This window comes from Panicum virgatum, chromosome 2K (assembly GCF_016808335.1).
Source record: "Panicum virgatum strain AP13 chromosome 2K, P.virgatum_v5, whole genome shotgun sequence".
NCBI lineage: Eukaryota > Viridiplantae > Streptophyta > Magnoliopsida > Poales > Poaceae > Panicum > Panicum virgatum.
Genome location: NC_053137.1, coordinates 64,232,775 through 64,253,845, shown reverse-complemented (window position 1 = coordinate 64,253,845; position 21,071 = coordinate 64,232,775). Strand labels below are relative to the sequence as shown.

The 21,071-nt window shown below is 48.2% G+C and overlaps 2 protein-coding genes and 1 long non-coding RNA gene across 3 annotated transcripts; 1 reads left to right on the top strand and 2 right to left on the bottom strand.

Annotated features, from left to right (window-relative positions):
• The first annotated feature begins 729 nt into the window (after window positions 1–729).
• On the top strand, window positions 730–9,381 carry LOC120694508 (zinc finger CCCH domain-containing protein 62-like). Its single transcript, XM_039977653.1, has 8 exons — window positions 730–1,163; window positions 1,891–2,008; window positions 2,286–2,347; window positions 2,428–2,482; window positions 2,561–2,657; window positions 2,887–2,985; window positions 3,862–3,970; window positions 9,094–9,381. The coding sequence occupies exons 1-8, from the start codon at window positions 857–859 to the stop codon at window positions 9,120–9,122; spliced, it is 876 nt and encodes a 291-aa protein (XP_039833587.1). The 5' UTR covers window positions 730–856; the 3' UTR covers window positions 9,123–9,381.
• LOC120694509 lies at window positions 4,879–6,647 on the bottom strand. Its single transcript, XR_005683515.1, has 2 exons — window positions 6,171–6,647; window positions 4,879–6,079 (listed from the first exon to the last, which is right to left on the bottom strand). It is a non-coding gene; the product is annotated as an uncharacterized LOC120694509 (long non-coding RNA).
• A 4,381-nt stretch (window positions 9,382–13,762) lies between the features above and the next one.
• On the bottom strand, window positions 13,763–15,162 carry LOC120694507. Its single transcript, XM_039977652.1, has one exon. The coding sequence runs from the start codon at window positions 14,980–14,982 to the stop codon at window positions 14,050–14,052; it is 933 nt and encodes a 310-aa protein (XP_039833586.1). The 5' UTR covers window positions 14,983–15,162; the 3' UTR covers window positions 13,763–14,049.
• Between the last annotated feature and the right edge of the window lie 5,909 nt (window positions 15,163–21,071).

Here is a 21,071-nt window from a genome sequence, read left to right as displayed (position 1 = left end):
GTACAGATACATGGAAATGATTTCAGAGTCTGTTTACCTTTAAATTATATTCGTACCCTTCTAATTTATTATGCCTCACCCTTATACCGCACTAGAAAATGGTGCCGTGTGTCCTACCATGCTAGTGCCAGATTTCAAACTTATTTGTAATTGCAAATGCAAATGCAAATGAGAGAAGTTTTAGTCCTCAAAGAAACATTCATTAGCGGTACGAGCTCCTATTATTCCTCTCATCATCTGAGGCCCCGTTTAGTTCCCAAAAATTTTCACCTCCCCTTTAAAACACATGTATGAAGCACTAAATGTAATTAAATAATAAAACTAATTACACAGTTTGGATGTACACGACGAGACGAATCTTTTGAGCCTAATTAGGGCATGATTAGCCATAAGTGCTACAGTAACCCATATATGCTAATGATGCGGTCAAAGGCCTCAAAATATTCGTCTCGCGGTTTCCAAGTGAGTTCTGAAATTAGTTTTTTAATTAGTGTTCGAAAAGCCCTCCCGACATCTGGTCAAACAACGATGAGACACCCAAAATTTTTTGATTTTGGGAACTAAACGCTCCCTGAACCGTCCATATGCGTCGAGCATGCCCATCCAAATGCACTGGCCTTTGGAATTTGGATTTCGAAATTTGAAAGCAGAGTGAGCGACAGTGAACGTTGGAAGGAAAGGAAGCGACCACAAGTCCGCAACTCGCGACGCGACAGGGAGGCAAACATTTTCTCCACACGGCAATATAGTCCCATTCCAGGCGAAGCGGAAGGGGAAGGCGGGGGCGGGACTGCGGGAGGCAATCGGAGGGCGACGAGGCGGGGCGAAGGCTTCTCCAGTTAGCGCGGCGGCGGGGATGCCGGTAACGCGGAGGCGTGCCGCCGCCGCGGCCACGGCTGCGCGGGTGGTGGTGCAGGAGGAGGAGCGCGATGCGGCGATCGAAATCTCATCGGACTCCGAGGCGGGGTCAGAGTGGAGGTCGTCGTCGTCGGCGGCGGAGGAGGATTCAGAATCGGGGGAAGAGGTGGACATCAGCGACAGCGAGGCGGGTGATGGGGAAGGCAGTGTCGAGGAGAGCGAGGAGGGATCAGGGGCGGAGGCTGAGCAATTGGGCTCGGATCGGAGCGAGGCCGCCTGCAACAAAATCGTCGGTCTACGCCGCAGTAATCTCCGCGACCGACACCCCCCCCTTTTTTTTTCGTTTTTTGTCAGTTGCTGTTCGGATTGTTAATCGTATATTCAGAAGTAGGTGTAGGTGTCTACGGACAATCTCTAATGGTGGAAGCTTGGAACGGGGATTAGATGCATGTGAGAGCTGGAAACCATGGTCGAACGCAGCGGCATTGTGCCAATCTTATCGTCTGATGACTTGCGAAATTTACATATACTCCATCTGGCTAATGCTTTGAAGCATATGTTTCCATTCTAATCATGCTAGACACTTCGAGGAACGAGGATCCCAAAATTCTTTAGACATTGTGTGCAATAGAAACTAGCATGAACGTGCTAAATGTTTGTTTGGCTTTGCTTCTAGGACTGTGCTTAGCTCTAGCTGCTTGGTAGGCTGCAGGTTATTCCTATAATCCTACTACTGCAAGCTTATGTCAGTCCTTTTTTTTCTATCTTGGCTTCTATGGTTTGTATCTTCTGTTGTATTGAACCATTGTTTATTTCTTCTTCTTATGGACAACTTCAAAATAGACATACTAGTTTTCAAATGCAGCTAGATGCAATACCTATCATGTTTGAGATTATGTTGAGCATGAAATACACCTTCTTTTTAATTCACCTTGCTGTGTTTCAGGAGTGAACAGACTTGAATCATTTTGTTCTATGCTATTATACTGTACTTCCCCCCTGGATAAACTGATAAGCAATATTTCCCTGTAGGTGGGAGGAGTCTAGAGGGGATTAAGTTGGTGGAGTGCAAGGCGTATTTAAAGAAGAATGGTCTTAGCCAAACTGGGGACATAGCTGCTTGTGTAGACAGAATAGTGCTTCATTGGAGGTTGATTCCATAGCTCTTTCACACTCCTGATTTTATTCAGTCATTTGATGCTCATCTACTCAGTCTCTTAACCGCCAGAATTCAATTTAAGAGCACCAGTTCCTGTGTCATTTTTTTGTTCTCAATATTTTCTTTTAATTTTTACCTGGCATTTTTATGCACAGGAGGGTTCACCTAGGCGACCATATTCTTGCTTCATTTGACTTGCCTAGATATAGAGATGCGACATTTTCAGAAGAACATGGCACACATGTAATATTTTTGCCCTTTTTGATAGGTTTAAGGATGGTGATCCAGAGAGAATTTATCCACGATCATCCTTCTCTATCAACTGTAAAGGTTGTTCTTACATGGAAATAAACTTTCATTTAATTGCATGGTGAATTATCCAGGGCACTGATCGTACCCTTTCAATGCAGGAGATGTCTGTAGGGGTGATGCTGTCCTATTCAAACAAAAGGTGTATGAGAAGAGGTAATCCTTCATTTGTGTAGTCTAGTCTAGTAGCCTCTTTGAAATGGTAACACAAACTTTTCTTGGATAACTTCACAGTGGAAAAAGACATGCAAAATGTATAGGGAAGCGTATAGTAGCTGGCAAAGTCACCAAGGAAAGTTATGGTAGAGAAAAGCAGCAACATACTTTCACAGTAAGGTTTGATACAACAGTTTGTACTACTGTACCATTTGATACTTGTGTTTATTCACAGAACTCATGATTACATTGTTATGAATAGCACTTGTATTCAATATGAGGGCTCTAGGCCCGAATATATACATGTACAGGCATTAGAAAATATGCACAAAACCCCTTATACAATGGGGAAACTACAAAGGGTACATATACATCTAACATACATTACTTGTTTAATTCAATAGATTCAAGTATTTTGGAGCAAAGGAGCTGGAAAATTACCACCTTTGCATTTGTTGCTTGTCAAAGGGCGCAACCTATACAGAATGATGACTTTTCGTCAGGTAGCAAGAGCTGTCCGCTTAAATTATTACTCATATTTTTTTTGTCCCTTTTAGGTCGTTTCTGCTAGTCATTTCCTCTTCCTCCCGCTGTCTATGTATATTTCCACTTACACGAATATAAGCATTCCTGTGTACCGCTTCCAAATCCAGCTGCATTGACTTTGTATTGCACAATACTTTCCGCTCTATCCTTGCTTTTGATTCTTTGCCGCTAAGCACTAATTGCTTGGCTAGCTGAAACATCAGCTTGGACGACGTGAATCTGTTAATGACTCTACCTGTCCTAAAAATATCAAGAGTGCTAATATAAATGGATGGAGGGGGTAAATCATAAGTAACACTCAGATTGCCTTCCGGAGTTCAAGCCAATGTGGTGATACAGTTCTCAAGTTTTATAGGGTAATGGAACTGGCTAGCAGGGTCAGTAATTACGAGAACTTCTATTGTCTCTAGCAGTTCGTGTGTTGAAGCTTTGTATACAGTAATGTAACTGCAGGAAACTCTGTTTCTCTAAAGAACAGAAACAACTCTGTTTCTCTAAAGAAAAGAAACATTTTCTTTTTGTGAATATGAATGCATCCTGTCAGATATCCATATTATTATGGGTCAGTTGGATTCATGCCACTCCAATTTCTTGAAATTGGATCTCATGTTGAAAATCATGCCATTGAGTGGCATGATTTTCAACATGACACCCAATTTCACGGAGTTGTGGTGGCATGAATCGAATTTTCCCTATTATTATCTGCACATTTCTCAAACTTTGTTTTTGTACCTTGTATCATATATCGATAGAAATGGGATGTGTGGAATTTATTTCTCAGTTGTGCATTTCTCATCGGATGATATCTACACATTTGTTCGTCTTATATCCAGCCTTGGGCCAATGAAGCAGAAAGGCTGAAGGTTCTAGAAGAGAAACACAGCAGAGGAGATGATGCAAGGCGTGTTCGTGCTTTGAATAGACCCAAGTCTGCGGGAAACAGTAATTTCCATTCTCAAGATTGTTTTTTACATATATCTGTATTAGTTAATGTTGCCCTTGGTCTTCTTGTCTGCGACTTACTTGAGATCTCAAATCACTGTTGCTAGGAATCGAATTTTCAAACTCGCAAATTTAAAATCTTGAGTTACTATTCATAGCACTATTCAAATTCAGCTGTCACTATTCAAAATACTAGCTACTATTCAAATTCAGAATATGAATAGGAAAATCCCACTCACAAGGTGGATGAACCACTTCAGGGGGTTTCTCTTTATGCACTATTCTTAATAATATTTAGGGAGTATTTAACAAATCAACGAGCGGAGTGTCGCTTTCACTCTACTATTTGGAGTAGTATTCTGGCAATATATATTGGCTAAGTATGTGCTTAAACCTTAATTAGGAATATGAACAGTGCACGAGCACTCACCAGAGAGTGGCTCAGGCACCCAAATTCTCCACTATTCGACGATAGCGACTTGCGTGGGTGGTGGATATGAGTGCGTGATTATTATGTGTGTGATTAGTGAATATGCAGAGTATGGGTATGCGTGCTTCTCAGGATCTTGGCAGGTTGGCGAGACCAAATTTCAGCCGGTCGTGCAACTATGCTTGTGTAAATCCTACTCGGTACTCACCGCATGCATTGCTAGCTCGCTTCAGGACCGGGCATTGCTAGCTCGCTTCAGGACCGGGTCTACCCGGTCTTCTCCCAAACTAACCCCGGCCACGCGCACAAAGGACTTAGGCTCTACCGTCTCCCCAGGCAGTTCCACCCGAAGGGAACACTTCTCTGCGGATACAGGCTCTCTCAGGCGCCTCTCCATGGGCTAAACGAGAGCAACTTAACGCAGAGGTTTCTCCTTTAGAGACATCACCCCATATGAACGAGCTCAAAGGAAAGCATGGAAATTCACAAGAAAGCTTAATCCATTTCCACAGAGCAAACTTACATACGGCTTTCCCTTTCGGGAAACCCCAAGCACTTAGTACAAACCTTAGGATTACCTTATAGATGATTGACGATCACAGCTTCTCCCTTATTTCTATATTACAATGGGAGTGAGACGGCTACTAATTAAGTGGAGTGGAGTGGAGTGGCGGATGTCTTCGGTGGCTTTCAGTTCTGCGCGCCGTGTCGAGTGCTGCGTCTGGCTTCTCCTTTTATAGATGGAGGAGTCTTCTGGCTTAAGGAATCGCCTGGACAGCCGGCGTCTTCAATTATCCTCTTTTACTATTGCCTGGACAGCTGGACGGTGGTGCTGCCTTCAATAATTGTCCTGGCTACAGTAGAACTCACTGTTCAAATTACTACTTATTCCTTTTGCCTTGTCCACTTCTTTCACGTGATATTCTCTGGATATATTCAAGAATATATTCGGTGTATAGTCTTCCACGCCCGAATGATTGATATCGCAGACATCAAGCACCGAATATATTCTCGAATATATCCAGAGAATATCACGTGAAGGAAATGGACAAGGTAAAAGGAATAAATAGTAATTTCAACAGTGAGTCCTACTGTAGACAGGACAATTATTGAAGCCAGCACCGCCATCCAGAACCGTGAGTTACCTTAAACATTCAAAATTACTTGTGAACATGGCAAGATGTGAATTACCTTAAACATTTATAATTAGTCTTGGTCAGAGTACAACAATGGAATGGATCCAATAGGACTACTCTAATATGTGCATTACTTCTCTGAATATTTAGAATTACTTCTAGGCTTGATACTCATGTATAGAATAACAACTTCCTTGCGTGAAATAAAAAGGTTCAGAATTGTAGTATATCAAAATACTACTCAAAAATACTACTCTATATTATAAAAAATACTACTCAAAATTATGACAATACGAAATTGTGAAAAATACTACTTGAGTAAGAAAAAAAATACTACTATAATTTATGAAACTACTGAAAAAGTGTGAAAATACTACTTGAATATGAATACTATACTACTCTGAATAATAGAAAATACTACTATAGCTAGCATGCATCTGGCTTGCAATGTGGAAGCAAAATGATAATTTTTTATCCGTTCAACACCACATGAGAGGATTAGCATGAGCTGCATATTATTCTTCAGGCATCTCCGTCTGCATGCTGCAAGGAAAATGTGGGCGTATTTTTATTTGAGTGCAACGGATCTTGAATCCCAACGAATAGAAGAACGAGGGGTGTAGAGAAGCAAGACCTTGGCTGCTGGAAGATGGCATAAAGAAGAAACTATGCATGGAGAGAGATACTGCTCCTGCTCCTATGCAGATGCACCCGTCGAGGAAGTTGTTGCCTAGGCAGATCACAACCATGGCGCCTTCGCAGGTGATGGTGTGTGGCCCCAACAGAAGCGAAGAGCTGCCCCATCATGGAGGAAGGGGAGCAGTAGTCGTTGGGATCCAGCAGCGCCGCCGCTGGTTCATGTCGCTGGTGACAGGGGGTTCACCGTGGTGAGATCCAGCCGAGGGGAGGTCGCTGCTCTAGACCCACGTAGGTGCTGGCGATTTGGTTGCTTGTATCGCCTCCCATGGAGCCATGCCGCCAGTGACGGGAGCGTCGCACGGCGTCTCCGCCCCGGCACCGATTGCCTCGCTTCTCGATTGCAACCAGGTCTGTGAGAGAAAGAAGGGGAGAATAGAACGTGGAATTAATGTGCACTGAAAGTGGGTAGGAAAATATGGCGTGAGATATTATTGTGCTGTATTTATTGTAGCAAGACCATCTATTGCAACAGTAAATATCATGAGAATTTTACTCCTTCACGATTTGACCGGATAGCTGGCTGGTGTTGAATAGACAATAGGTGTATATATATAGGGTAAAGTCTGATTTACAACCCTGAACTTTCACGATCGTCCGATTTTCAACCCGGAACTCCTAAACCAGAGATCCTACACCCTTGAACAAACGAAACTGTGCAAATTACCCCCCTAAACCGAATCCACCCCGGTTTTCAGCCACGTCACCCGTCCACGTGGCGCCAGTCGCCACGTCAGCTACCATCTCCTCTCTCTTTCTCTCACTGACAGGTGGGCCACCACCTCTCTTCTATCTTCTCGTTGCCGTCGCGGCGGGGGCGGAGGCGCGCGCCATGGCCTCTGCGAGCTCGAGCTCCGCCGCCGCGGCCGGCGCGCGCGAGCCACGAGAGGGGAGGGAGGATGGAGGTGCGAGCTGCTACACCGGAGCCGAGCTCGAGCACGCGGCCCACCGGGGCCGTCCAGGCCGCCGAGCTCGCCACCCACCGAGGCCGTCGAGGCCCGCCGAGCTCGCCGCCAGCCGAGGCCCCCATGGGACTGCCGCTGGGCCCGCCATGGTCCTCCGCCACGCGCCTCCGCCCCCATCATGGCCGCCGCGGCGGAGCTCTGGGCGCCCCTCTGCCTTGCCATGGCGGAGCTCCGCGCGCCCCTCCGCGTGGCAAGGAGGTGGCAGCGGTGGGCCGGATCTGGCTGCCGAGCCCGGCCGTCTCCGGGGCACGGGCCGGCGAGCCAGCTCCGCCACGCGACGAGGAAGTTGCTGGTGGCGTGGCCGTCGGCGGCGACATGGTTGGACGTGAAGCCCACGGCGTGGGAGCCACAACGGAACCTAGTGAGCTGCAGGCGCAGCACCTCCTGGAGGTCCCCCTCGAGGTCCGGGTGCAGGCGCAGCGGCTCCGGGGTGGGCTTGGCGGACGCCATGTCCACGAGATCGGCGTCCACGGCTGCCTCCACGAAGCGCGCGGCGGTCGTTGAGCAGCAGGGCCGGGGTGCCGTCGGGGGCCTCGCCCAGCTGCCCCGCGAAGGCGCGGTACTCGGCCAGCACCGCGGCGAGCCCCTTCTCGACGGCCGCCGTGGATGGCGCCGGCGGCGGGAACGCGTAGATGATGGCCGCGAGCTCGAGCTCAGCTCCGGTGCGGGCTGCCGCCCCCGCCATGGCCGCCGCTGCGCGTCTCCGCCTCGCCATGGCGGAGCTCTGCACGCCCCTCCGCGTGGCAAGGAGGCGGCGGCGGCGGCGGGCCGGATCTGGCCGCCGTGCCCGGCCGTCTCCCGCGCGCGGACCGGCGAGCCAGCTCCGCCACGCCTGGCGCTGCGCCTGGCCGCCACGCGGGCCGGCGAGCCAGCTCCGCCGCCTGCGCGGGGAGGAGAGGAGGGTGAGGGCCCGCCATGGCCCCGCAGGGAGGAGAGGAGAGTGAGGGCGGCGCCTGGCGCCGGCGACGGGGGTGCGAGGAGCGGCGCCGGCGAGAGGGGGTGCGAGGAGCGGCGCCGGCGAGGGCGTGCGCCGGGAGAGCAGGGGGTGCGAGGAGAAAGACAAAAGAGAGAGGAGAGGTGGTGGCCCACCTGTCTGTGAGAGAAAGAGAGAGGAGAGGGTAGCTGACGTGGCCATGGGCGCCACGTGGACGAGTGACGTGGCTGAAAACCAGGGTGGATTTGGTTTAGGGGTGTATTTTGCACGGTTTCGATAGTTGGAGGGTGTAAGATGTCTGGTTTTGGAGTTCAGGGTTGAAAATCGGACGATCGTGATAATTAAGGGTTGAAAATAGGACTTTTCCCCATATATATATATATATATATAAAAGCTGCAACTCTTAACAATTATTTTAGATATATATATCAAGCCCATAATCTTTAGTTTTGTCTGTTCAAACCTAACTAATTATATTCCATTTTGTCTATCTTTCCTAGCTCTTAAGGGCAAGAAAAAATTGAAAAAAGAAAAGCACAAGTCTCGATCTGGAAGGCCTGACTGCCGATCTAATATCAACGAAGTGGATAAAAGCAAAAAACGTCCAGCCCAATCCTCCAAGTTTGATCTGACTAATAAAAGGTCAAAGAAAGAAGGGTCCCAAGTGCCTTATCGACCCAATCAACATAGGGTTGCATTTTCAACACCGAACATGTCACAAACTGTGTACCATTCTCATCCAGATGCAGCAAATGTTGTTCCAGACTTCAGATATCCTAATGGGGGTACTGGTTTTCGTCGATGAGACAGTTTGGTTGCTGCCAGCTGTATTTTTATAGTTTCATCTGTGGTGAGACTTGTGGTCTTGCTTGATTTTCATTAATGCCATTTCTTTGCATTTGTCAAGTTAGTTCTGTGCCTTTGTCGTAACTGATGGACTCGATTTCCTCGTGTTTTTGCAGGGTGTGGTGCAAATATAGTACTGCCATGATGCGCCCCATTGACTACCTTGATTGCAGTGGATGCATAAGGGTCTTCCGGCACATGCACAAGATGGCTAAGAAAACAACATCAGAGCTTCATGTTCTTCAAACGGGGAAGGTTGATGGTAAACGAGAATGCTTTAGAGATACCACCTTGTAGTTGGTGATTGAGTTTGTAGCTCGAATTTTAAGCTCTGCACACAATGGTTTCTGAAAATTGAGCTGATTATTATCTTAATGAAATCCAAAATGGATATAAGTTTCTGGTGTCTGTACACCGATGGTCTCTGAAATTTGAGCTGATAATCTGAACGAAACCCAAAATTTGCTTACTCTAGGATAACTATACAGCAGTCAGGTCAAATTCAAACACTGCAGGCTGCTTTCAGTTCTGCAAGTCCATCACTGCCAATTCATAGTTTAAATTGACTGATCGGTTGACCTTCAGACCTGGGTAGGAACTTAGGACACATGATCCTTTTTATTCTTTGTTCACATAAAACCGTGAAACCGTGAGGTTCAAAAACTCAGAATCCAAACCAGCCTTTACGGTCTGAAACTCTTACCTTGTTGATTGGTCGGGGTAACTTTGACCTGTAAACCCCCAAAAGTTTCGTGAGGAGATCCCCATCCAAGCACCCAATGGCGAGGCGGCTAACATTTCCATGTGCCGTGCATGTGCGTCTGCCCAGGGAAGAGGAAACCAACAAGGAAATGGTCGGCGGCGTTTAGTTGGGCGCCGTAGCCATGTATCTACCTGGAACGGCATCGGGCGTCAGGTTTTCCTTTTCAGATTTCCATTTGCATCTCTCACTCGTTTGACACGCCGCTGTTATTGTAAACCTGGCGCCGCGTATCCGACATTTTGACACTCCTCCGATCCACCACCGTATCTTTTGGACAGAACAGACCATTGAACAACCCCCACGATCTTCTTACATAAGCCTATCTGGAATTTCGGATGAGAGACCAATTTTTTGGAATTCAAATCGTGGTAGCAGGAATACACGATCATCCCAACTTCCGCTCCAAAAAAAAAAAGATCATCCCAAACTCGTGCGACGGCGCGAGCCGAGCCAGCTGCTCGCCGGGACAAAAATTCCAAGCCAGGCCCGGGGCACTCACCGTCACAGTCACAGCAGTTGAGGACTTGAGGTGGTACAACCCCGTCAAGTCGCAGCCATCATCACTCCCATTCCGGCATGTTTTTGTGAAGCACGATGACCCGCGCGCGGCGCGCCGGCCGGTCGCCGCCCCGCCAGTGGCGGAGCCACATTGATGCCTAGGTATTTCTAGGAATACTCAACTTTTCTACACCAAACCAAATATACATCAAATATATACACATGTTTTTTATATATTAGTTATCGAAATATTCTAATACAATCAATTGACCATATTTTGACTATTTATAAGTACATGACAAGTTTGTGACTAGTCTTTTTGTATAGCTTTTACCTATAAACTATTTTTTATAGTTTTGGACTAGCCTTTTTTATTTGAGATGAGAATACCCAACTGACCAACTCTGGAATCCTAGCTCCGCGACTGCGCCCCGCCGGGATGCTCGCGAGCTTCGTCGCCTCGCCTCGGTGCCCGAGGAGGGAGGCCCCAGCAGGCCGGCATGCATGCACGCCGTGGACGAGTCGCCGGTCAGCCGGTGTGAGGTGCGCGCGCTGACCGCTGGACTGACCCGGCGTAGCCGCACGCCCGCGCGCACTCGTGTCCGGTCAGTTGGCACTTGGCACGCCCTCTCTGTCGGCTTGCTGAACGGGGTCAATGTTTCCGACTCGGGCCTCCGCGGCTGGTTTCACACGGGCACCAACCGGGCCTCGCGCGCCCGGTGGTGCCCCCCCCCCCCCGGTCGTAGATGCGAGTCAAACCGCATCACACAGACACAGGCGTCTTCTACCCATGCATGCTTCGTGCTTGCATGTAGCCAGTGTTATTCTATCGTGTCCCCTTGCTCTTACCAAACACCGGCCGGCTTGTGTTTTCCGTGTGCGTGTATGCGTGCGCTGCGCAATTCGACGCGTGGTGAACATGGTAAGAGAAAAAAAAGGACATTATTTTATTTATTTTTTTAAAAGAAAAAAAACTGATGATTGGCGATGGTTTGGTTCCATTGAAAACCAGGATGCGAGGACACATAGTTTTTGTACCGACCGCTTAAGGTGCATGCGCCCCAGCTCCTCATCTGCTGGCCTGTACGTTTCCTAGGGTTCTTGCCGTCTCAAATGTGCAACAACAATAATGTGTGTGCTGTGGACCTGTGGTGACTGCTGCTGCCTCCACAATAACTGAGATCTACCTAGCAAGCTAGTAGATGGATACAGCAGCATGGAGTAGCCATGTGGCTAGGCAATCTGTCGCGGCGCCACGCCTTTGGTTTTCCTGTCCGGTACGCCACCCAACAGGAGGAATCCACGGTACAGTAACACTAGGTGCTGTAAAGCTCTGGAACAGGGAATGAGCTGCTGCTCTTGGATGCGACTACGAGAGAGAGAGAGAGAGCGCGCCGTATGTGTCATGTGCATGTGCGAGCATATCGTGCTGCAGGCCAACGAGGGCTTGGCACCAGCAGATCACATCAAACTGTTTGCCTGCCCGACCGGATTGGACGTTTGGCCCTCAAGGCCACCGTCCTCCTCCCTCCTCAGCCCCTGCACCTGACGGATCCATGCATCGGATTGGGGGTTTTGGTTTTGGTTCATGTTTGTGGGTCGCCCGGCCTCTTGGTTGCGATTTCTATGCGTGGCTTTGAAATGCAAACAGGAGCCAGTTTGTATGCTTCTGATTTGTATCTTCAGTTGCTGAAATACGAGGTGGCAGTTTGAGCTAGTGGATTTCACATACATGATCAAGGTGAAGCCGGGATCAATTTGGGAGTGGGAATGATCTGATGAGTTGATGTCAGTTTCTTGTCCGATCGTAGTTTCAGTGTTTTTTTTGTTCTTTTTATATTAATGTTGTTGTTGGGTTAATTGGGTGGTAAGCTATGTGTCATTTAACGTTTTGGCTCAAAAACGTGGTGCTACAAATGATGGCTATCTAAGTTGTTAGTGGAATAGCCCTAGCAGTAGAGGGGGCTATCATGGCGCTGGCCAACTAGGGAAGAGTAATTCCGTTTAACAACCCGGGTTTGCACCCTCACTCTTAAGACTCTAACCACTTCCATGCATTGCCTCGCTCTTTTAATACTTTTTTTGGGGGTCTACGGCAGGTAAGAAGTTGGCCTGAATATTTGTATTAATATGAAAAGTTGTACATATTTGAATACTATAAACCTAGTGTAAGGCGGGTACAATGAGTTCTTACGGCTAATCCACATATCCGAGTTGAAAACATGTACATCCGGGGGAGATCATGCCAATTTTATCCAAACATGCTACGCGTTTTGAAGACATGTAGTAGCTTATACTATTATGTGGCGCATGGTTGGAGGGGCCGAGCTAGGGGGGGGGGGGGGGGGACCCGTTGTTCCTGACTGTTCCTAGCACAAGTTGCCAATTGATAACACTATAGCACTCACAATTTTGGTTTGGTGTCAAAGAGTTGCTGCACGAGCTGTTGGTTGGTGTTGACATGGAGAACATTCACAGCTGGCGGCAGGCGACCAAGGGTTCTTACTAGTAACAGGCGCAGGCCAGCATCATCAGTTCCTTGCATGTCTGCCTTGCTCACGCATGTCAAGAATCAAGATGCACGCTGTCTCCACTCACCACGATGTAACCTTGGGATTTCACTGATGTGTCATAAATTTGATCCTTCACGCATAGAGGTGCCCAATTGGTCACTTGGAGATAACAAAACCTTTTGAAGCGTACGCAAGGGGGAAATTCAGATGAGAATCCAAGAAGAGGCAAATGGGTGATGCAGCTGCTTGCATCATCATACATAAAAGGAGCAGCACATTAATATTACTCGTCACATCGAATTGTTTGACACATGCTTGGACCATTAAATTGTTTGACACATGCATGGACCATTAAATGTAGTTGAAAAAAAATAACTAATACACAATTTTACTGATTAGTATGAGATGAATAATTTAAGTCTAATTAGTCCATGATTGAACATTGTTTGTCAAGTAACAACAAAATGTGCTACAGTACCAAAATCCAAACCTTTTCGCGAACTAAACACAGCCTTTGCACTTGCTGATCACGTCAGTGGCTCTCATCCATGCACTTTTTTAATCTGGGAATGTCAGATCGCCCAGCTTATCTTAGCGCAGATTATTCCGTCCCCTGCAGTAACGGCGGTGCCACAGCTGTGACAGTTTGCAGTGCTAGAAAAAAGGCATTATAGTACGGCGGGCAGGCACAGCTCAGGGACATGGGCAATTTGCCACAAAACCGATCTCGCGGCATCTGAAAATGCACCTCCGATGGAATCTCGTAACAGTGCTCCCACGTTGACGAGCTGCGCCTCCCCGATTTAATACGCGAACCGATGCAGGGTTTGGTTGGCTAATCCGGACACGTGTCGCGATCCGGCGCGCACGCGGACGGGATCAGCTAGCTAGACCGCCATTGGGAATCAACCGTCTGATGAAAGGCCTCTCCTCTGATGTACTAGTAGATTTTAGAGGGAATTAACCGTAATATATCTTTTTTATTAGAGACAAATAAAAAGAGAGAGGGAATTAACCGTATGGATCATCAGGGGGGAAATGTACTGATACTTTTGTCCAAAATACCTTGGGAATACCGTGTACGTACATATCTACACTAGTATGGAAACCTTGTAGTTTACATGAAACAAAAGAATACGCAGCAAAAAAAGAAAAAAAGAAGAAAAATGGACAAGTACTACGGCGACGCTTCTCCGGCGGCCATTTCAGGTCTTTGCATCGTCGTCAAGGTAGGTTTCAGGACGGCGGCGCCAGGCCAGTGCATGCATGCTGCGACCGGTGCGTGGTGTGGGGATCAATCATGTCGGCCTGCCGCGATTGGAGGAGTTGTTGCCGAGCTTCCTGCTGATGCTGTGGATCGCCGGGTTGGAGCGCAGGTAGCCGAAGAGGCTGTTCCGGTGGAACGGCAGCGGCGTCGTGGTCCGCCGCCGCATGTCCTCGGCGGCCGCCCGGTTCGTGGCGTACGGCATGTCGCTGGCGGACGCCGTGGACCCTCTCCCCTTCCGCATGGACGCGCTGCCGTCGCCGCTCTTGAGCTTCTGAGGGTGCGAGAACGACGTGGAGGGCGAGAGCATGGTGTACTTGAAGAGTGGGTCCTTGCTCCCGCCGCCGGTGGCGCGGCCCTCCGACGCGCTCCGGAAGAGGAACAGGTCCTTGAGCCTCCACTTCTTGCTCCCGCTGCCGCAGCCCCGCGTCATGGAGGTTCGGGGGGACGGCGGGGAGGAAGGGTCCTCGTCGTCCTCGATGCCGCCGCCTCCGCCGCCGCCTCTGAACGGGGAGAGAGACCGCGTGGCTCGCCTGCTGCGCGACGAAGCGGCGGAGGCAGGCGCGGCGGCGGGCCTTCCCGACCTGCCCCTCTCCAGCGCCTCCGCTTGATCCCCGGCTCTCCTTGGGGACCGAGGGCCTGTGGAGGAGGTGTCGTCGAACATAAGAATGCTCGGGTGCGGCGTGTTGAGCGGCCGGATCCTGCCGCCCTCGAAGAGCTCGTCGGCGTCGGCGAGGATCGGCGTGGCCTCCTGCAGCTGGCCGCTGAAGCCGAGCGTGAAGTCAAACGTGGCCTCGTCGCCGCCGGCGCCCGGCGAGGCGTCCCCGGGGTAGCTCGCCCTGGACGGGCTCGTCGGTGCGCTGGAGAAGAAGTAGCAGTAGCCCGGGAGGTGGTCGCCGCCGGCGATGGCCGCGGTTCTTGGGCTGCACGGTGCGCTTGGCGCCATGACAGGCACCACCACCTCCATCTCGCCCCTCTTGCCTTGCTATGCTCTTGGCTCTCCCTCCACTTCTAAATGTCTTTGTTTCCTCCTTTAAAAGGCCTTGGGATTTTGTTAATGTAGAGTCAAGTTTTCGCTTGGGAGGTAGACTGGTAGAGAGAAAGCAACTGAGGAAGCCAGGAGGAAGTTGAGAGAGAGAGACGTACGTCTCCAAGACATGAACCATGTGGCCGTATACGCAACTTGTCTTAGTTTAATACGTTTGATGTGAACGGTTCGTTATGAGATTAGCTTGTCAAGTGCACGCCCTTTGTTGTCATACATGCAGCCTCGCTGCTTGCAGATTAGGACTGTAGGAGACGGTAGGTGAGTGCACCATAAGACGATGATCTTTCTTAAAAAAAACACGGAAGAGATGACTTTTTTTGATGAAACAGGAGGGAAGTCCCCTACTGATTAAAGAAATATAGACGACTTGTGTTCAAGAAATAGAACAGTGTGATTCAAAAACTTGAAATCTATCGGTGAATCAACGAGAAGTTAAAAACATAAGAAATCAAGGAAATCTATAGGGAAGAAGGTCCAATTCGTTTCAGTTTTTTTTGCATGATTTTTTTTTTAAAAAAAAAGTCAAATTTCACAAAAGGATTGAGCTCGAGACTATTCGCCTCTGACAATTCAAGATGAGCTATGCTATCATGCCATCGGAGCATGCACTGACGATTGATTAAACAAGGAAGACTGCTGACCTTGTTGAACTGACAGCTGAGCCGATCAAAATGGCGAAATTAATATAAATCACGTGGAGCGGAGGGATCGTTAAGTTCCAGGAGCAACCGGCTGAAAGGTGCTGTCCGTTGATTTGCCGCCGGCCGGTCGTTGCGTTTTGTTATTCGGCAAGTGACGTCCAGAGATCGATCGTCCGCAGGGGTGGCCGGATTTTATTGTGACGGCGATGCGTAGAAAAAATCAGAAAAAAAACACACCTTTCGTTCTAGAATGCGTTGAATGGTTGGCCCTTGCATTGCCCGCCCAACACACATGTATGCTGTGCCGCTCTGAGAAGAGCACAAGGATAAGGGTCTCTTTCAGACGTTTTCAGAGGTTTGCTTGGGCGGCAGGTGTCGGGATATGCTCGTTGTTTCTTTTTTATTCAGTTGTTGATGGATGGAGCGCAAATGTGTTTTTGCTGAGCACTAATTTGTGGACCCTTTCAAAAAATAAAACTTCAAGAGTATTAGTTTAATTTTTGGGCAGTAGTAGCATTTAACAAGAAAGTTCATGTTTATTAAAAGATCGAATTGGCATGGGAGATCGATGAGCTGTACACAGCACCTGCCTACAACAGCCAATTTGTCATCTTGCTTGAGAAATTCCCCATCTCGATCTACTGACGTACTACTAGGATAATTTTCACTGTCTCCTTTTCCTTCTTCCGAGAGGGAGATCACTGTGTATTTCTAGAAGAAAGAACTAGTAACATTTATTCAAGGGCCCACATCAACTCAAAAGTCCGAAACTTGTCACCGGTGATTTATTTATTTTAGAAATCATTCCATGCCTAGTAAAGTCTAGCTCAACTGCGGCGATCTAGCTAGGTATGTATGTACGTATTCTTCTTTGCAATAGGTGATCTAAATTAGGGCTTGTTTAGTTCTCACCCCATAAACCCCGTAAACACAAAAAAAAACCCGTCACATCGAATATTTCGATACATGCTGGAGTACTAAATGAAGTCTATTTACAAAAAAATTTGTATAGATGGGTTGTAAATCGCGAGACGAATCTAATGAGCCTACTTAATCCATGATTTGCAACAGTGATACTACAGTAACCATCCGCTAAATATTGATTAATCATGGATTAATTAGCATCATTAGATTCGTCTTGCGATTTACAACCCATTTGTATAAAAAGTTTTGTAAATAGATTTTATTTAGTATTTCAAATTAGTAAGATTCCGACGGAAATTTTTTTTGCGCCGGAAGCCTTAGCTTTCTTCCGATCCCATGCCGTGCGCCCGCACGCAACGCAAACGGAGCTCATTCCTGTGTCCACCTAACGGGGCGCACACGCAAGTCACAAGTGTCAACAACGCCTGCAAAGACTTTTTTTTATTTTCCATGCAAAATCTGCAGGGAAAAGCGAAACGGTGCCCGTGCACCTGCGAAGCCGACACGTCTTCCTTTAGTCCCCGCGATTGCATCGGAGAGGTGTGATGAGACTAGACCGTGTTTGTTTTGCAAAAAATTTTGCGATGGAATCTTACTCATTTGAAGTATTAAATGAAGTCTATTTATAAAAATTTTTCATAGACGAGTTGTAAATCGCGAGACGAATCTATTGATGCTAATTAATTCATGATTAATTAATAATTAGCAGATGGTTATTGTAGCATCACTGTTGCAAATCATGGATTAAGTAGGCTCATTAGATTCGTCTCGCGATTTACAGCCCATCCATGTAAAAAAATTTGTAAATAAATTTCATTTAGTACTTCATGCATATGTCGATGTGATGTGTTTTAGTTTTGCGTTTACAGGGTTTAGGGGTGGAAACTAAACAGGGCCAGAGGAGGATCATGTCTCACCCAACGCCGTGCACTGGTCATTAGGATTTAGGAGGGGGGGGACTTGTGTACCCTGCGTCCCATGATTAGCGGGAAACTTGCAAGCAACCCGAGAGTGAGATTGAGAGAGAGCAGGAGAGCTAGCAGCCAGCCGTTTCAAAACAGTTGGTGGCGCCCTCCCTCGTGCATCCAATCCACCTACCCCCGAGCACGAACGAACCCGACGGCGCCTCGAGCGTCCGAGCGCGACGGGACGCGGAACGAAGCCGGCAGGCGGCGTCGGCCTGCGCTCGTGGCGGAGCTAGGGGTCTGCCGGTCTGGTCTCTGGTGGGCGTTCGTTGCCTGGTCTCGCGCCGCCGCGCGCCTCCGACTTTCGGGCGCGGGGTGCCGCCGTACGCAAGGGGAACGCACGCAAGGACGCACGGTTGCTGTCGAGGGCGGGGGCCCGGAGAAGTCAGGTCGCACGGCGCCGATCAGGTCAGGTGCCCCGATCTCGTCCCACGAGGCCGGAATTCCGGCAGCGCACGTCTCGTGCAGAAAAAGCGCGGGACTTGCGGGCGCACGGCGAGGCTAGGAATCCTGTACCCAGATCTAGCTTGTGCTTCAATTAGTCGGTCTCATCAATTGGGGGGAAAAAAACCGAACGGCATCGTACGGACGCCCGCCGTGCCCTGCCGCTGCGACGGGGCGTGGCACGGGCACGTGGCCCCAACTCGCGAGACGAACGGCGACGTCCCCGTCGCACCACGCGGCGGCGATGGACGACGAGTCCGGCGAACGGACGGGGGCCAGGCCAACTCGCGGCGCCCCAAACGTCGGAGCTCTCCTTTTTCGTGGATCGCGGACCCCAGGATGAACGGGCCCATGTTGGCTCAACAGTTTGATGCGGCCTACGAGATGTGATCGTGGGCCGCATCACTTGTTGGGCCAAGAAGAGGCTACGCTGCCCGAATTCGCAACCCAACGAACGAACGCGCACCGCACATGCGTTTGTGGGCCGCATCACCCCTCGCCAAGGTTGGTAAAACATGGACAAAAGTAGCTACTAGCTGGTTCTTTGATCCAGTTTCTCAAAACAAGAATCTGGTTCTTATATCTATCTATAAAAAAAAGCTGATTCTTTGGCCCTCTCTAAAAAACTGGTTCTTTGATCCGGCAGACCGCGTCTGTAACTCTTATTTGATTATTAAAGTGGGAAGAATCCTAAAAAACCTACACCCTCTTTAAAGCGTGACATGAATGCATACCCCCGTGTATACAACTCCTTACTATCTCTAATCTTTGTTGCACCTGCGGATACATTTTCTTGCTGGGGAAGGCTAGTTTGATCGAGGATTGGAGAGGAGAGGTGGACTAAAAAGCTTGGGATGGAATAGGAGCCACACCAACCATGAATGGTCGAATCGTCAAGTAGTAAGTAGTAGGGGAAGTTAATCGTTCCTCTAGCAGTTCCAGTTTGACCATTCCGTTCCCTTTTTCAAACTCCACTTCTTTTCATATAGCAATTCCTAATCAAAGAGAGATGAAAACCTCATGTACGGTTTTGGAACGGAGATTTTTTGAATTGGTCGTCAATGGGAACTTTAAGACGAGAGCCAATGTGTCCAAACTTCCAGTTGAATTGTTGCTTTCTAGTGGCGTCAGGTCCTTAGTAGCGTTGACAAAGAAGAAGAGCCGATGAAAAGAAAATCTATTAGTATTTAGTGACAGCAGCATAGCTTTCCACTTTATGATGGTATCTTATTGAACATGAGCGGTAGACTGAACACCCACACAATCTCGATTTGACACAGCAACACTTTCCACCTCTCTTCCTTCCCTTGGATCAGATAGGAAATCCTCACTTTTCCAAGACAGATCTCTTTTATTTACTTCTGTTGATGTCTCGAACTGCTTAGCGGACCGAGAGCACTAGCGATTACTTTCTTTCTGACCTTCAGCCGAGAAATTCCATACCTTCCACCGACTTCTTTTGTGTGTGGCCAGAATGTGATGCTTTCCAATGCCGAGTACTTTTCTTCACAATGTATGAAGCCCGTAAAACCGAAATCGATCCAAATCCACGACCTTGGCGATTGAGGAAAAAGGGCATGTATTATTATGGCGAACTCAAAAAGCGTAGGCCCTAGGTGAAAAACATGGTACGAAAACGGTTACATAGCCAACTTTCGCTTCTAAAGTTCCTTCTTTTTTTCTTTTTTCCTCAATAGAACTTTTCACATATAGAACTAAAACGGAGTACTTTTCTTGAATAGCCATCAGGCCAAAAGGACTATCCTTAAGGAGAAGACGACAGATCAATATGACCAATTTATCTAATATCTCGGGTGAATACGTGAAAAAGTGTTGCCTAGCTCAGTTAAATGGAATAAGGAAGAGAAAGTGTAGTGTGATCATATTGATTTTTTAATCCACAATTTGACCACTCATCTTATTTAAAAATTTGTGTAAAATATTACTTTTTTTTGTTGTGGCTTATTTTATCAATACAAGTTCTTCAAGAATGACTACAATTTAATTATGTTTGTACAAATTTTTTGAATAAGACGAGTGATCAAACTTAAAATTAAAAAATTCAAATGACCTATAATTTGAAACGGAGGGAGTAGCTGGTTAGATATCGCACGGTGCCACGGTACGTGCATCAAGAGATCAGAGGAACGACAAACATGTACAGTGCAAGGGAGGAGCTACATGCACCACCGGGGTCGTCGGATCCAGATGAAATTTATCAAAATTAACGAAAAATTACTATTTAACATTGTTTATCTATGTGAATGATCCGACGTTTAATGTATTCGACCGGACGGCTTTCTCCTCTGGCTTCGCCTCGGTTTAACAGCGTGATGGCTGCTAGATAGATGTGTCGATTGCCTCGCCCGACGCCCATTGTGGACGACACGCCGGCCGGCCGGGTTGCGCTGGCCACTACTATGGCTAGCTAAGGCTGTTTCCAGCAGGTCTCCTATCCCACTGCGTATGCGTAAAATAGGTAGCAGAGTGCTACTGTTCACCAATTCAGTAGGTCTCCAATACGGATGCGCAAATCTGGGGATGAGGAGAGAGGATGCGGATTTCTATGGTTTCTCTCTCCGTCCCGCAGCTCCCTATTTCTTCTCTGCGCAGTGAAAAAGGTTGACAGTGCCGGGACCCACAGTACTTTGCGCATGTCTGTTGGATCACGACTTGCGGATGCGAACGTCTTATCCGTGCCCTTTTATGCATCCGCATCCGTGCGCTGCTGGAACGGGCGTCTTCTCTCCGCAGCACCTGTGGTGGGCCAGGGTGCGGATACGCGGTGTTTTCCGCATTCGCCCTGGGTCTTTGCTGAAAACAGCCTAACTAGCTATCTGCGTCGTCGACGGTGACCTGTTCACCCTGCACGTTCCAGCCACGCACCAAGCCGGCCATATCCTTGGGGACGTACGTGTCAGGTTGTGTCTTTTGGCTGTTTGATTCGAGGGGGAGAACGGCCGGCATCTTTTCTGATGTGGAGGCCTGCAATTATTTGATTCTGCCTTGTGTCTCCAGCAAGCAATCAATAATG